General features: G+C 33.8%; 1 protein-coding gene across 1 annotated transcript; it reads right to left on the bottom strand.

Annotated features, from left to right (window-relative positions):
- Window positions 1-5,083: 5,083 nt before the first annotated feature.
- On the bottom strand, window positions 5,084-9,708 carry LOC109792196 (uncharacterized). Its single transcript, XM_083077552.1, has 6 exons — window positions 9,551-9,708; window positions 8,707-9,135; window positions 7,688-8,465; window positions 7,331-7,374; window positions 6,696-7,165; window positions 5,084-5,569 (listed from the first exon to the last, which is right to left on the bottom strand). The coding sequence occupies exons 2-4, from the start codon at window positions 9,103-9,105 to the stop codon at window positions 7,352-7,354; spliced, it is 1,200 nt and encodes a 399-aa protein (XP_082933678.1). The 5' UTR covers window positions 9,106-9,135; window positions 9,551-9,708; the 3' UTR covers window positions 5,084-5,569; window positions 6,696-7,165; window positions 7,331-7,351.
- Between the last annotated feature and the right edge of the window lie 5,166 nt (window positions 9,709-14,874).

Below are 14,874 nucleotides of genomic sequence, written 5' to 3'. Positions count from 1 at the left end.
CTGTTTGAAATTGCGCCGAGCGCAGTTCTTCGCGCCGGGCGTGATTTGAAATGGGAAATCCCTGGGTGAATCACATCGGGCGTGGGGAGAACCACGCCGGGCGCACTATCAAACGTAAATCTTATGTTTTTGTTACTGATATTGCACCGGGCTCAGGTTAATTGCGCCAAGCGCAAAAGGCCTCTGTAGGTCTCTGGTTGAGATTTGCGTTGGGCGTGATTTTAATGCGCCGGGCGTGCGTTTTATTTCAGAATTTGACTTTATAGTCTTCATGAAAGTTGTATCATTGGATGTTAGCTTTCCAATGGCGCTGGAATCATCCAAAAAGGAGGTCTAGGACTCCAGATATGGCTGTTTTAGTGAAGAGGGGTCAAGCTGCCAGCATTGCTTATAGCTGTTGCGGTTTTTAGAATTTTTAACAAGGTAGATGAAGGAATTAGGACTTGGTGTCTTCATGAGAGTTGTAGGAAATCTTCTTATTTTTAATATGAGATAAGGATGAGCATGGTAGGAGTAGTATAACTCCTGATACACTATTTTATGTGAAAGTTGTCATTTCACAATTAGTGATTTGGTTAAGTTGAAAGTTGTGTTAGGTGCTTAGGTTGATTGGTGTTGTTTAGGTGGGTAATTTGGCATAATAGATGAGTTGTAAACAAGATGGGTGATTCGTATTATGTGTTGAATATGTTGCATGTTGTAAAGTTGTTGACCATGCTGTTAATAATGTTTGAGCTGTTATTGCTGTTAAGTTGAGCTGTGCCGAATGTTGTTTATGCTGATTAATGTTGTTAATGCCGTATGATGAAAAGTTGAGTTGTGCTTTATGTTGTTTATGTTGTTAATAATGTAACGCTGAGCTATGCTGTATGATGCTAATGCTAAATTTTGTTGTTGAGCCGAGCTGAATTGTATGCTGATTTAAGCTGTTGATGATAAATGTTGTTGAGCTGATTGATGATGAGTTGTGATGTGAGCTGTTCATGCTGAATTATGATGTTTAAGCTGTGCTGTATAATATTGAGTTGTGTTGTATGCTGTTATTGCTGCTATGCTGTGTTGTGCTGCATGCTTATATAAACTGTTGTAGGTCGTAAGGCTGAGCTGTTGTAAGCCGTAAGGCTGAGCTGTTGTAGGTCGAAAGGCTGAGCTGTTGTAGGTCGTAAGGCTGAGCTGTTGTAGGCCATAAGGCTGAGCTATTGATCACTAAGACTAAAGGAGATGTTTTTTGAAATTGCTCATCCCATTGTGTGGATTGAGGTAGCTGTGGTGCTCTTAGAGTCCAATTTGTTGAAAACCCTCCCTAGGAAGCTATCCCTTGGAGTGGTCACTGTGTTGTTCTCCTCTAAGTACTTAGTTGGTCCCGTGTGTGGGCAAGGTCGAGGCACACGTGTGCAAAGCGACCACGGTATAGGGGCAAGGTCGAGCTATACCGATTATAAAGCGACCACGGTATAGGGGCCAGGTCGAGCTATACCGCTTACAAGTGACCAAATCGAGCTGATATGCGTGACGATGCATTATTTGTTTAATGTTGTTTTTGGCTGAATGATGTGAGCTGTATATTGATGTGTTGTGTGCTGATCTTACTGAATTAAATTGATGTGCTGATAAGCTGAAATTGTTTATAATTGTCGTACTTATATATCTATATATGCTGATTCTTTTCACTAGCTTACCCTTTGTTGTTTTCATGTGGTTTGGACTGTAATGATCATACTGTGTATGGGAGCAGAGCAGGGATAGGTTGGTGTTTTGAGGCAGGTCTGCAGCTACTTAGTATAGCAATTGGGCTGTATTTTATACTCTGATTTTTAAGTCTCAGGCCAGACCTTGTGTATATATTTTAGCTGCTTATATATATATATATATATATATATATATGCATGCTCTTGTCTGTATGGTGTTGTGATGTTGTGTTGTGTGACGGCCAGGCGGGTCGTTAGAGAATGTCTTGCAATGATGATAGTATTGATCAATATTGAGTTTAAGCATATTATTGGTATTTTTCTTCTCCTCTTTTATCATTTTTCTATTTGCTTCAACATTGAAGAGGCAAGTGGATCAAATAACTAACTTGAAATTGCTTTATAAGAGATAAGAATAGATTCTTAAAAGACGATATTTAATACGAGAAAGTATCAATGACTTAGAATTTAATAATACACAAAGACCTATATAACAAACCATATACCTGTAAAAGATTACATTGAAGCCATGAATTTGATACATAATTTTCATGTGTAGGTGGATTTTAATTGATGATGCTTAAATCTTATTTTTCATGTGCAGGTGGATCTTAATTGCTTGGGTTATTTATCCATTGCTCGGTTAATATAACCTTATATGTGTTATACTTTAGAAAAACTGTCATTTAAACATTTAATATCCAAGTAACAATATAATAGTCTATTAAGGGTGCAAACCTCGGTATGAAGTAATTATATGCTTTTTAAAGGTGGCTAATAAGTTATAGATGGCATTCGCATACAAGATGTTTACGTTGGTTTCTAGTCGGTCATTTTCCTCAATGTAAAAATTCTGAAGTAATGTATGCTCTGACTAATATTCACAATAGCTAGATAAATCTTTTTTTAGGTAAAATAAAATAAAGAAATTTGAAAACTAAGCATTTTGCCTATTATGTAAAATTTCAGCATAAAAATTGTTGTTCATATTTGAGGAAGATAGCAGAGCTTATCATGCAAAACTATATGATATTTTTAGTAATTTCTCACAAAGTTCTTCAACTTTGTTATACAGATTAAAATATATTAATAGGTCAATTGTCACACAGAAAGTATAAAAAACAATCAAATGATGGGTCAAGCACATAGTAACCCTCTCTCCAAATCTTTAAGACGTTTTTAATTCTAATGTAAATAGTTTGATGGTGTAACTTTCACTTGATGTCCTTCCATCTTTTTCTTTATTTAGTGTAAATATTTTATTAAATATCAATATATTGTAACTTTATAATAATTTTTTGAAATGAATATAGTATTTAAATATTAAGTTTTATTAATGAGATCATTTGTAGTTAGGTTCATGTCTATCGATAACATGCAATATATTTGAATAACAGTGACAGAAAAGGTTTTTTCTTTTATAATTTTAAGGGTTTTAAGTATAAAAAATTGATTGGTCCATGTTTGCTTGATTTAAAGGAAAAAAATGAATTAAATTAGGTAAAAAGATTATTGTAGACAAAAGTTAATTCACATTAAATGCATCAACGTATAACTTAAACAAAATAAGATAAAATTGAGTTTTTGAAATAGATCGAGGTATAATTAAATGAAAATTTTTAAATATATTTAAAAGTTAATATATAGGATTGTTAAATATAAGAAATCTGAAACTCTATCGATACAAATATAAGGTAAAACAAATATTTTATTGTACGGAAATTAACTTCAAATTTAAAAGATAATAATAATAACAATAATTCATTATGATAAAGAAAATATTTTAATTAATTATAATTTAGTTTGACACCTTTGAACTTTACATATAAATGATCAAATTAAGAATGTATTAATCATTTAGGTGCTAAGTTAAGAATGTGTTACATATATCAAAATATCTTCAAAGTAACAAATATGCTACATATATAAAGATTAAATTAAAAAAATATATAAGAAAATTAATGATTTCCAAAATCAAATTAATAATGTTTAAATTTATACAAATTGATTTAATAATTTTTTACATATATGGAGCAAATTAAGAATCTATGACATCCAAATTATATGTTTAACCTATATAAAATATAAATATAAATGTAAGTAACTTTAATGGTGATCAATTTTATATTATAATTGTATGACTTTTGGGGGTAAATATTACAATCCTACTTGTTGAGTAAGTGAAACTTAAATATTTTTATTTATAATAATAAAAGTAAAGAATCTTAATTACTAAAAATATATTAAATATATAAATAAGTCTTTCAAACGGATATAAATCAATTTTCAATTTTTAATTATCAAGTTTTTAAATTATTTTACATTTAATATATGTATTGGTTTTTACTTCATGATGCTACCAAATTATTACTTCTTAGTTCTTATAATATTTAATAAAAAAATTAATTTGAAAAACATTAAAATTCTATATATTTTTATTTAATTAATACATGTGTAAAGCACCAAGTAAAATATATCTTTATTTATTTAAATCAATGTTCTCATTTTTCTAAAATCATATAGTAGATAATGATTTAAAACAAGAAATAAGTTGAAATTTGATTGAATTTTTCTGCTTGAATACTTGTATTTTTTTTCAAATTTAAATAACTTAAACAACTAATTATTTTTGTATATTTTACCTAATACAATATATAACATTTTGTGTATACAATTTAAATAATGCATGAAGATTTGGATGATAATCATAACTTGAAATTTTTACTTAATTTAAAATATTGAACAATTTAGTTGATGATAGTCATTTGCTTTATTTTGAATAATTTCATTTTATCTATGACAACTTGATTTTTGTTGGATACGTAGAGTCTTATATTAATATTTGTTTACAAATATTAATTTATTACGTTTATAAATATTTGTTTCAAAATTTTTATATTCACTTATACATATTAAATACGAATAATTATTTTGTACAAAAGTATTTATAGCAATTCCTGTTTAGCGAAAATGTTTTTTTGGCATTCATATCCAATGAGGTAAACTACTAATAAAATTGGAAAGGTAAACTACTAATAAAATCAAAACTAGTAACTCTTTCACACGCTTGGCACCAATCTTATAGATAGAAAGACTACATCAAATAAAGAGGATCAAGGTCAATCTTACGTTTAATTTCTTAGTTAATTGGTAAAAGCCCCAAATATCATATTAGGATAGCTTAAGCCAAAATAATTCTAAACTGACAAAAATCACATTCTACAAACATAAATTAATCTTTAATTGTTAACTTTGAAAAGCTGTACAAACCATATTTGAGGCAAAAAATACCAGCTTAGGATAGTACAAAAGTTCATTACTGAAAATAAAGAGTAAAGAGAGTACGTTTTTCTTTATCCACAACACAATAACAGAATAGTATTGACGCTAAAATGTGGATTAAACAACTGCCAAGAAACTTTAAATTGATATTCGCTGGCAACGTACAAAATTTAAACGAATAGTCGAATAGAGTACATAGAGTACATGGACTAAAATTAATTTTTTGCGATGCAACTTGATGAGAAAAATTTCATATACGGAAAACACGTGAGACCTCTTCGCATCATCTTCTCATGTACTTCCTCTCCCCAAGCCTTTTGATATGCAAGTTAAAAGATCAATGAGCTCCAGAATAATTGCAATAAAATGAGACTCAAAGTATCCACAGCCGAAACTATACACAACCAAAATGGCCATAATGAATGAAAAGAAAATGCATTTGATTATAATATAGAGGGAACTACGATTTTGAATGGCCTAAATGAGTTTATTCTTCCATATAACAATTCAAAATAAACAGTAAAGAGTCACGATGATACCAAGGTTTCAAGGTTAACATAATGTCATCAACAGATCTACTTAAAAATCAGTAGACATTCCTGTAAACCATATAAATAACATAATTGGAGATGAAAACAATAGAGACAAAAAAACATAATTTAGCCTCAATGATAACAGGTAAAAATGCTGTTCCAAGGAAGTTCCAACATTTTTCTTGATAAAAATTAATTAAAAGTACACACTATCATGTCATGTAAGAAACTAAGAATTCAAATTAAGAGAGGCGCAGAGCCATTATATGTTTGATAATGGAGTGGCTAAGGAAAAATGTCCAACATTTTGAGCTTATGAAAAGACAGCTGCATGTACAGAATCGGCTCAAGAAAGAAAAGAGGAAAGAAGCTGATTGAGTAAAATACATGTGCATACTTATGCCTATGTTTCTTTACAAATTCTTAGATACGTACAAGTTTCAGCAAAAAATAACCGTCTCCCATGAAGTAATTTTCACCAAAACATGCTAAAAGCATCATTAATCCATGTCCTCTATGCCAATTCATATGAGTCAAGAGAGCAAGTTTCAAAAGCAGGCAGGTCATTTAACAATGCAGACCAACAAAAAGGGAGCTAAATATATTGTTGATGAACTAATGGAAAATCTAAAGCTGAGTCTAACAAAGTGAAGAACAACCAGTAGCTCCAAGTGACCAGCTCAAAAAAAACTATAACAAGACACCGGATAATGTGATGACCGGTATACCAAAAAACATACTTGAGGGGAACCAAATATTAAATGTGTCCTTTTATAATCAAAAGTAATAGTGAATCAGTGGCATAGTCTAGATAGATGTTTGCCACATATTGAAGGCATAATTAACAAGGCAATTAACATAGGACTGAAGTGCAAAATACGCAAAAAGAAAAGAAAAACTGAAATGAAAAGAGGTTTTTTAAAAAGTAGAACAGAGGATGCCATGGACCTGTGGAAACAGAGGAATGTGAGGTGCAAATTGCACAACCCATCACACACAAGAATAAACTCAGACCTGCAAAAACATAACAGTAGCAGAAGAGTTGGCATATAGTGATGGGCTGGAATAGGGGAGTGGAGAGAAGATTTAACAGAGGGGGAGTGGAAAGGGGCACGGTGATATTGAGCAAAAGACCTTAAAACAACTTGATTGTGATTGATGATGCAAAATGGAGACAATTTGAGATTTTTACCCGTACGTAGTAACAGCTGCAACATCACTATTGTAGCTGCGATTTGCTGCCATGTCAACACACCACATCTGCTGGTGCATCATGGGGAGGCCATGTGACAGATAACCAGTGCCATTAACTACACTGATATAACACATACTGAAACATCCTAGCATTAAATTTTATTTTTCAATTGACAGGATAAAGTATTCAAGTCACACTAAATATGATCCACATGGCATGCAAATAAATGATTATTATCTGAAGAATTGTATCATAAGAAGATCTTCCATATGAGGATTACATCAACAGCTTTTAGAAAAATTGATGTTCTGGCATGACATGACAGTGAGAAAACAATGGTCAGAAATTTCTTATCTCTGTAAGAAAATTATTGGTAGACGCCACCAATTAATTTGCAGAGAGAAGAAGCAAACCAAGCTTCATATTTAGCCATTGAAAGCAAAGCATGCAAGCCTCCTACACTGGCCCTGGAAAATGTAGTTGATTTGTCAATAATAATCAAATGGTGAAACAGTTGAGTTAATAGAATGCAATTAATAAATTTTATCAAAATTAAGCAAGATTTCAGATTGAGTTAAATAGTATAATCAAGCTGTCCAAGTAAAACCAAATAGTTGTTAATCATTACTTGCCATTAGAAGGTAGTTAAAGAATCAATCAGACAAGTCTCCCATATCTGCAAATCAATGCAGGTGTAAAAGCTAAGAACTTATAACATTGAAAACTACAATTAGGACATCAAATAAAGAGAGAGAGAGGGAGAGAGAGAGAGAGAGAAAATGGGGCAAAAAAATAAAGAGCATCATAACTTTTCCTTTAACAAAAGAGCATCATAACTTGATATATTCATAATGAGTATAGCAACATAATTTCCCTAATCTAGAAATATTAAGAACATAGAATTATTCAAAATATGTACTCTTGTTCAGAACCTAATAAGGCTGTACAAACATGGTATTCATATGTAAACATTTAAAAATGCTGACCACCTGAAACTAAGTTCTTTATCTCCATCAAATGTTCATCATTTGAAATATTGAGTGAAATACGAAGGTTAGTCAATAATTCTTCTTGTTCCCAACTTAGAGGACCAGAAGCATACATAACTTCTAGGGTACTGTGATAGGCATGCAACTCTAACCTATGAATTCTATCTGCTACAGCCTCTTCGGGAGAAATGGAGCATCCTTTATCCACATGTCCAACATCTAGAGATTCTGCATCACTGCAAAAGATGTCTTCATCTTGGCAAGGACCTGATAAGGTATCACTGGAAAATTTATTAGAATTACTACTTTTCACACTACAACTGCCAACTGAACTATCACTACAAGAATAATCAGGTTCTTCAATTCTTTCAAGAAAATGTGTTGAAACAATATAAGGATTCTCCTTTCCTGTTTCATAATATTGGTTGGTACCATTAGTAAAGGATGTATGCATGCATTTTTCACCCATAATATTTTGCGGGTAAGCAACAGCATCTACCTTTTGCAGGAAGGAGGCTGTGGTTACAGCTTTGAATCTTCCACACTCACCCATATTTTCAACAGCCCTTACTTTTCTGGGATAAGCCTCAATAAGAGAGGAGCCATAAGGGGACAATCTCTTCAATGTTGAAGATGAGGACAGATGAGGCTCCTGACGACCACTGACATCTAATACTGGAGAAAAAATATTTCTGGTTCGCTGATTTTCAGGTTGATCCTTGTAACTCTTTGAATTCAAATACTTGCTAGACTTCCCAACTCCAAACATGTCTGATCCCTGGAACAAACATGAGCAAACTTAAGGACAAGGCATGGCAAGTTGAAAACAAAATTCAGATCAATCATGGAAAATAAGAAGTAACTCAATTATCAACCAATATCAATGCGAACTTAAAGGGTAAAAATATACAAATTGATAAGAAATTCTACCACGATGCAAATGGCCCAAACTTTAAGAATACTAAAAATGAAATCACAAGCAATGTTGTACTATTTATATTGAGAAAATAGATGTTTACCTTTGGCATGACAATCCATTGACCATTTAGCCAAGATTGGCGTGCCCTCATGTTTACTTTGTGAACCTTTAACTCGTTGCAAGTTACCCACAGCTTTACCAAGTATAAGCCTCCACCAATGACTTTCAAAACAGTAGCCGCTTTCCAAGAACCAGCATCACAAACTTCCACATGATCATTAGCTGCCCAACTCTCAATACCTTTAATAAGAGGGGGGCATGGTCTGATGGCCTTCCTTGAAACTCTCTCTATGCTAGCCTCGCTTGTTGTGCTATAATGGTCATACTGGACACTGTAGGTGTGCCCATTACCAGAAATTATTCGAGCACTACGCCATTCCACACTAAGCTGTTCGGTATTGCCACGGATCTCCACTTTATTTCCCTTTCTCAATCTCATGGTGACGACTACTTTAATTCAGACACGAGCCTGCGACATTCATAAATGAATATTAACGGATTAGAGATTATTTTCGTGTTCAACTCAAAGAAAATATTCAACAATATTTGTCATCGATGAAAAAGCAATGGCCGCTAATCACTTATCAGTCAAGGTGTGTTAATCAAATGAATTAAAAAAAAGTTTATTATTAAGTTTGCAATTAAAAAACCCCCCCAAATCCCCAATGAAAATTGGCAACGAGATTAGTTGAAAGTAATTAGAAACTGAAAATAGCTATGGTACAAAAAAGCAGACAACATAAAATAGAGCAAGGGATCTGGAAATAGAGGCAACAAGATCAATTTCACAAATTCCATTATCGCAATTCGATGCAGCAACATCTAAATTGCAAAATATGACATATCGAAACAACTCTAATGAAAAGAAGATGATGATTACTGACCTTTATCGACATTAAGCGATGTCAGATCGCTAACAAACTTTGAATTAATCGCTGCGCCTGAGAGTATCTTTGATTTTTCCAATATAGTTGTAATTTATTTTTATGGAAAGTGTTAGCAATACATTTATTTTTATTGGTTAAAATTTATAAAATTAAGAGAGAGAAATATTAAATGTTGTGTTAGACCCGATATTTCTAATAAATTTCAGTCAATTAAAGAGAATGTCGTATTTTTCTTACTTTCATTGCAACCAATTTCACTCATCTATTATCAAGATAAACAATTTAATGAGAATGAGTATATTCAATTAATCTTTTGATAGAATAGTAATATTTTACTTTTAGGGAGTTGCTAATGTACCCCTGATAAATGAGGGGTTTTGGTACTGTAGCTAATGTGTATATGTACACATCATCTAAATACCATGTTAAATGTCATGTCAACCTTTTAAATAAAAATTATTTTATATTTAAATTTTTACATTATTTATTTTTAAGTTTTTATTAATATTTTTATAATTATACGATTTCCTCTCCCCTCCCTCCGTCTCCCACCTCTCCCTTGCCCCTCCGTCTCCCACTCCCCTCCCCTCCCCTCCCCTCCGCCTCAACCCCTCTCCCTACTTCTTGAACTCCCTTGCCACAGCCATTTACCACTCCTCCCTCCCCTCCTCCTCCGCCCTCCACTATTCCCTCCTCTCCACTGTCGACCATGACTCCTCCAAGGTTACCTTTGTCTCTGACGACATCCTCGTCCTCCGCGGCACCATCGGCGTCAACCTCGGCTCCTCCGACGCCGACGCCGTCAACCAGAATCTCGTGGAGGAGACCAACCGCATCCTGGCCGAGATCCGCTCCGACGCCGACCCCAACAACCCCGACGAGCAAGCCCCCTTGAACCCTAACGTGACCTACAGCCTGGGCCCCAAGATCTGCAATTGGGACGAAGAACGCAAGGCTTGGCTCCTCCAAAACCCCGAATACCCTAATTTCGTGAGAGGTAAACCTCGCATCTTGCTCCTCACTGGTTCCCCTCCCAAGCCCTGTGGTAACCCTATTGGGGACCATTACCACTGAGAGGAAGAAACACGAAGCAAACATTTCGAAAAAAAGAGAGGAAGAAACACGAAGCAAACACTCCGAAAAAATATTAAAAAACGTGAATTTCATTATAATTGACGTGGATATTGAATTGTAAATAATTATAAAATTATAAGTGATTTGGATCACACATCATCGACACGTCATCGACAGTACCGGTACCCTTCTTTTACAGAGGGTACCGTAGAAATTCTCTTACTTTTAAGTTTATTTAGTTACTGGTGTTTTAATTTGTGCAATATACTTATTATATATAATATAATTAAAATTTATAATAAATTATGCATAAAAAAATATATTTGAATATATAAATTATATTTAAAATAAGTATATATAAATATTTTTAAATTTATAAATTATATTTTAGATTTATGATAAATAATTTATATTGTAATTTTTTATTTTAAAATATTAACATCTAATTAATAAATAATTATAATAAATAAAAATTGAATTAGATATGAAGTTAAAAAAATTCATACAAACCCTCTCATTGAAATATATTAACTATATTTATCAAAATTTTAAAATATAATTTATACGTTTAAAAATACATATTTATATAAATTTTAAATATAATTAATATATTTAAATATAATATTTATTTATATATATATATATAATTTATTATAAATTTTAGTTACATATAATAAATATATAGTATATATTTAATTTGTGCATTACATATTCTAAAATATTAGTTATATATGAAACATAAATTTTTATCTTACGTGATAGTGTTTTTAAGAACATTTCTTCAACGAGAAAACTTTTAGAATTTTTTTTTTTATTATGATAAAACGGGGTTACAAACCCAAAAGGAGAAAATTACACATGATCTTCACCCAAATGAGTGAGATTATAGAGAGTATTTGCAACAAAAGTGGAGGAGACTCAAAAATACACATGTCATCCTCAAAGAGAAAGACCAAACTTTGCGAAAGAATCAGCAGCCGTGTTGCTTTACCTACTAATAAGAACCCACTTGGTCTCTTGGGTTTGTTGAGAAAGGGAGTTGATTGAATCCACTAACTGTTTGGATTGTCCAAGCTCACTCCCCCCATTAATCATAGATAATGTCTGGGAAGAGTATGATATGATATAAATGTGAGTAAATCCTTTAGCTAAAGCTAATCTTAACCCATGAAATATGCTCTAAAGTTCTGACTGAACAACAGAATTGGCTTCTAGAGAACAAGCAAACCCCCCTGCATACATGCCTGAATGATTAATAAGCAAGCCTCCACAAGCAGTCTTATTGGTTCGGTGTGAATGTGCTCCATCGCAATAAACATGAACCCAAGGAGACCTCTGAGATGGGACTGTAAGGATCTCCCTACATTGAAACCTTGAAATGCTCGTAAGGTCTCTTTTAGCATGGCCAATATCCTCAACATATCTACTCTTCTTCGTCAAAATGATGGAGTTCAACTCCCATTTGTCTAAGAAGACTAATTCATTCCTGCGTCTCCAAATAAGGTCCACCATAACACTGAAATCAATGTTCCAACTCCCTCTCTTAATAGAGTAATCATCTAAATTATGAAGGATCCAAAGTTGAATATCCATGTCATCAAAGAAAGTCTCATGAGATTGGAATAAGAGTTTTCGCCAAAGGAGTTCAGTGGGAGGGCAATCCCTCAACACATGGAACGTCGTCTTAGGTTGCGATTGACAAACAGGACATAAATTACATTTTTCCATGCGTCTCCTACTACGATTCTCATTAGTTAGAAGAGCATTATGCACAATCCTCCACAAGAGCAATCTGATTCGTTGCGGTCCTGGCCACTTCCATATGAGCTTAAAGACTTGAGGGTGTTGAGGGGGAGTGAGGTTATGGGCACTTAGAGAGGAAATGGCTGATTTGACAGAAAAGACACAATCCTGTGAAGGTTTCCAAAGGAGACAATCAGGTTCACAAGACATGTTGCGAGGCGAGATTGTGGAAATAATATTACAAATGTTAAGTGGGAGCACAGATAGTAAGCCAGTATAGTTCCATTGCCCATTCTCTGTAACCATGTCACGAACCTTCCAGATTAATTGTTGTTCTGAGAGGGAAGAAATAGCCTTATGACAGAGAGGTCCCACCGTTGGGATCCAATTATCCTTCCAAAAGCAAATAAGATTTCCTTTACCAAGCTTCCAAACAACGTTGTCGATAAATAAATTCCAAGAATGCGAGATTTCTCTCCAACAGTTCGAGGATTCTTGATTATGAGACATGATTGGGACTAGATTAGGTACACATTTATATTTGGATCTAAGCACTTGAACCCATAGATCAGATTGCTTCGTACAGATTTCCCAAGCCAGCTTGAGCATGAAACCTCATTAAGGATTCTGGTGGGTCTGAGACCTAAACCCCCTACTTTCTTAGAGGTACACAACTTGTCCCACGCAACCATGTGGACTCCCCTATGATTAGAATTCCCACCCCAAAGAAATCTACGACAAATTTTATCAAGCTCATCACAAATGGATCGAGGGATAATTAAAAGTGGATTGCATGATGTAGGAGGGGAGAGCCGCTAGAACAGATTGTGTAAGTGTCAATCTACCAGCTAGGGAGAGGGTACAGGCTTTCCAAGAGCTTAATCTATTTTCCACTCTGTCAATAACACTTGCAAAAGTAGCTTTGCTGACCTTGGAATGAAGCAGGTTAACACCCAAGTACTTGCCCAGGTTAGAGGTGGATTCAAAACCGAGCCCGTGACTGAGTTCTAGTTGAGACTGCATAGGGACATTTTTTGAAAAGAAAATACGTGTCTTGTCCTTGCTAACACGTTGACCAGAACTAGTACAAAAAGTGTTGAGACAATCATTGATGAGGTGCATTTGTTCCATGTTAGCTTCTGCCAGTAAAACCAAATCATCAGCAAAAGCTAGGTGGGACAAGGAAGGCCCATCTTTGGAAATACGGATTGGCTTCCAGACCTTGGATCTCAACTTATCTTCTATGAGCTGCGATAATCTTTCCACACACATGACAAATAAATATGGGGAGATGGGATCTCCCTGCCTGAGACCTCTAGATGGTTGGAAAGCTTCAAGGGCCTCTCCATTCCAAAGAACCTGCATAGAAGAAGAAGTGATACATCCTTGTAGAATATCAATCAGATTGCATGGGTAACCAATGTCATTAAGGTTATCAATAACAAATTCCCAATATAAACGGTCGTAGGCTTTCTCAAGGTCTATTTTGATGGCCATCCATCCCACCTTACCCCTCTTGGTCTTCATAGAATGTATAACTTCTTGCATGATTATAATATTATCCTTACTGTGGCGGTTGGGGACAAAACTGCATTGAATCGGGCTGATTAAGTCTTGCATCACCACCTTAAAATGTTGAGCTAGAACCTTAGTTAGCACTTTGTAAGAAACATTACAAAGGCTTATTGGGCGAAAGTGTGTCAGTTTAGTGGAGGGTTCAATTTTGGGAATAAGACTAATCAACGTCTTATTGATGGATTGAATTTTGCTCAGGTCCCTGAAGCATGTTTGGATCAATTGGCAGAGAGAATATCCCACCACTTCCCATTGATGCTTGTAGAAGACCGCATGCAGGCCATCCTCCCCTGGAGCTCTAAAATTAAGCATGCTAAAGAGAGTCTTCTTGATCTCGACATAGGAAGGATCTTTAGAGAGCTGTTGTAATTTTAAACTATCTAGTTTAGGGAAGCGTTGCATGATGGGAAAGGGACGATAGCCTTTAGAAATTATTTTAAAGACAAGACTTATGTACAGTTCCTTAGGTACAGTTAATGTTATTCTCCAACTAAAATTAATGTTTTATTTTTTTTAGAGGAATTAATGTTTTATCTTGATATTATACACTTGTATTTAATACAGGTTTCATTAATATACATTTATGCATACTACCAAGGTAAAACTTCAACTCTAATCGATAAATAACACTAATCACACCTAAAGCATTGTAACACCCTGAATTTTCTACTAATATAATATTAATTATTATTTATTTTTATATTTATGAAGATTATCTTTTTATAGTTATTTTAGTTAATTAAAGGGGTTTTATAGAATATTGTAAAGGTTTGTAATAATTTAAATTATTTACGAAAATTTTTATATAAAATTATTTTTTTTAGGCCAGAACGGGCTATTCCAAAAAGTGGAACGGGCAGTTCCAAGTAAACTATTTATGAAGTAGCAGAACGGGTCGTTCCAAAAGTGGAACGGGCCGTTTCAAATTA

The sequence above is a fragment of the Cajanus cajan genome, chromosome 6, assembly GCF_000230855.2.
Source record: "Cajanus cajan strain Asha chromosome 6, NIPB_CcT2T_4, whole genome shotgun sequence".
NCBI lineage: Eukaryota > Viridiplantae > Streptophyta > Magnoliopsida > Fabales > Fabaceae > Cajanus > Cajanus cajan.
The sequence above is the reverse complement of the archived record's forward strand: the minus strand, read 5'-3'. Positions and strand labels throughout refer to the sequence as shown.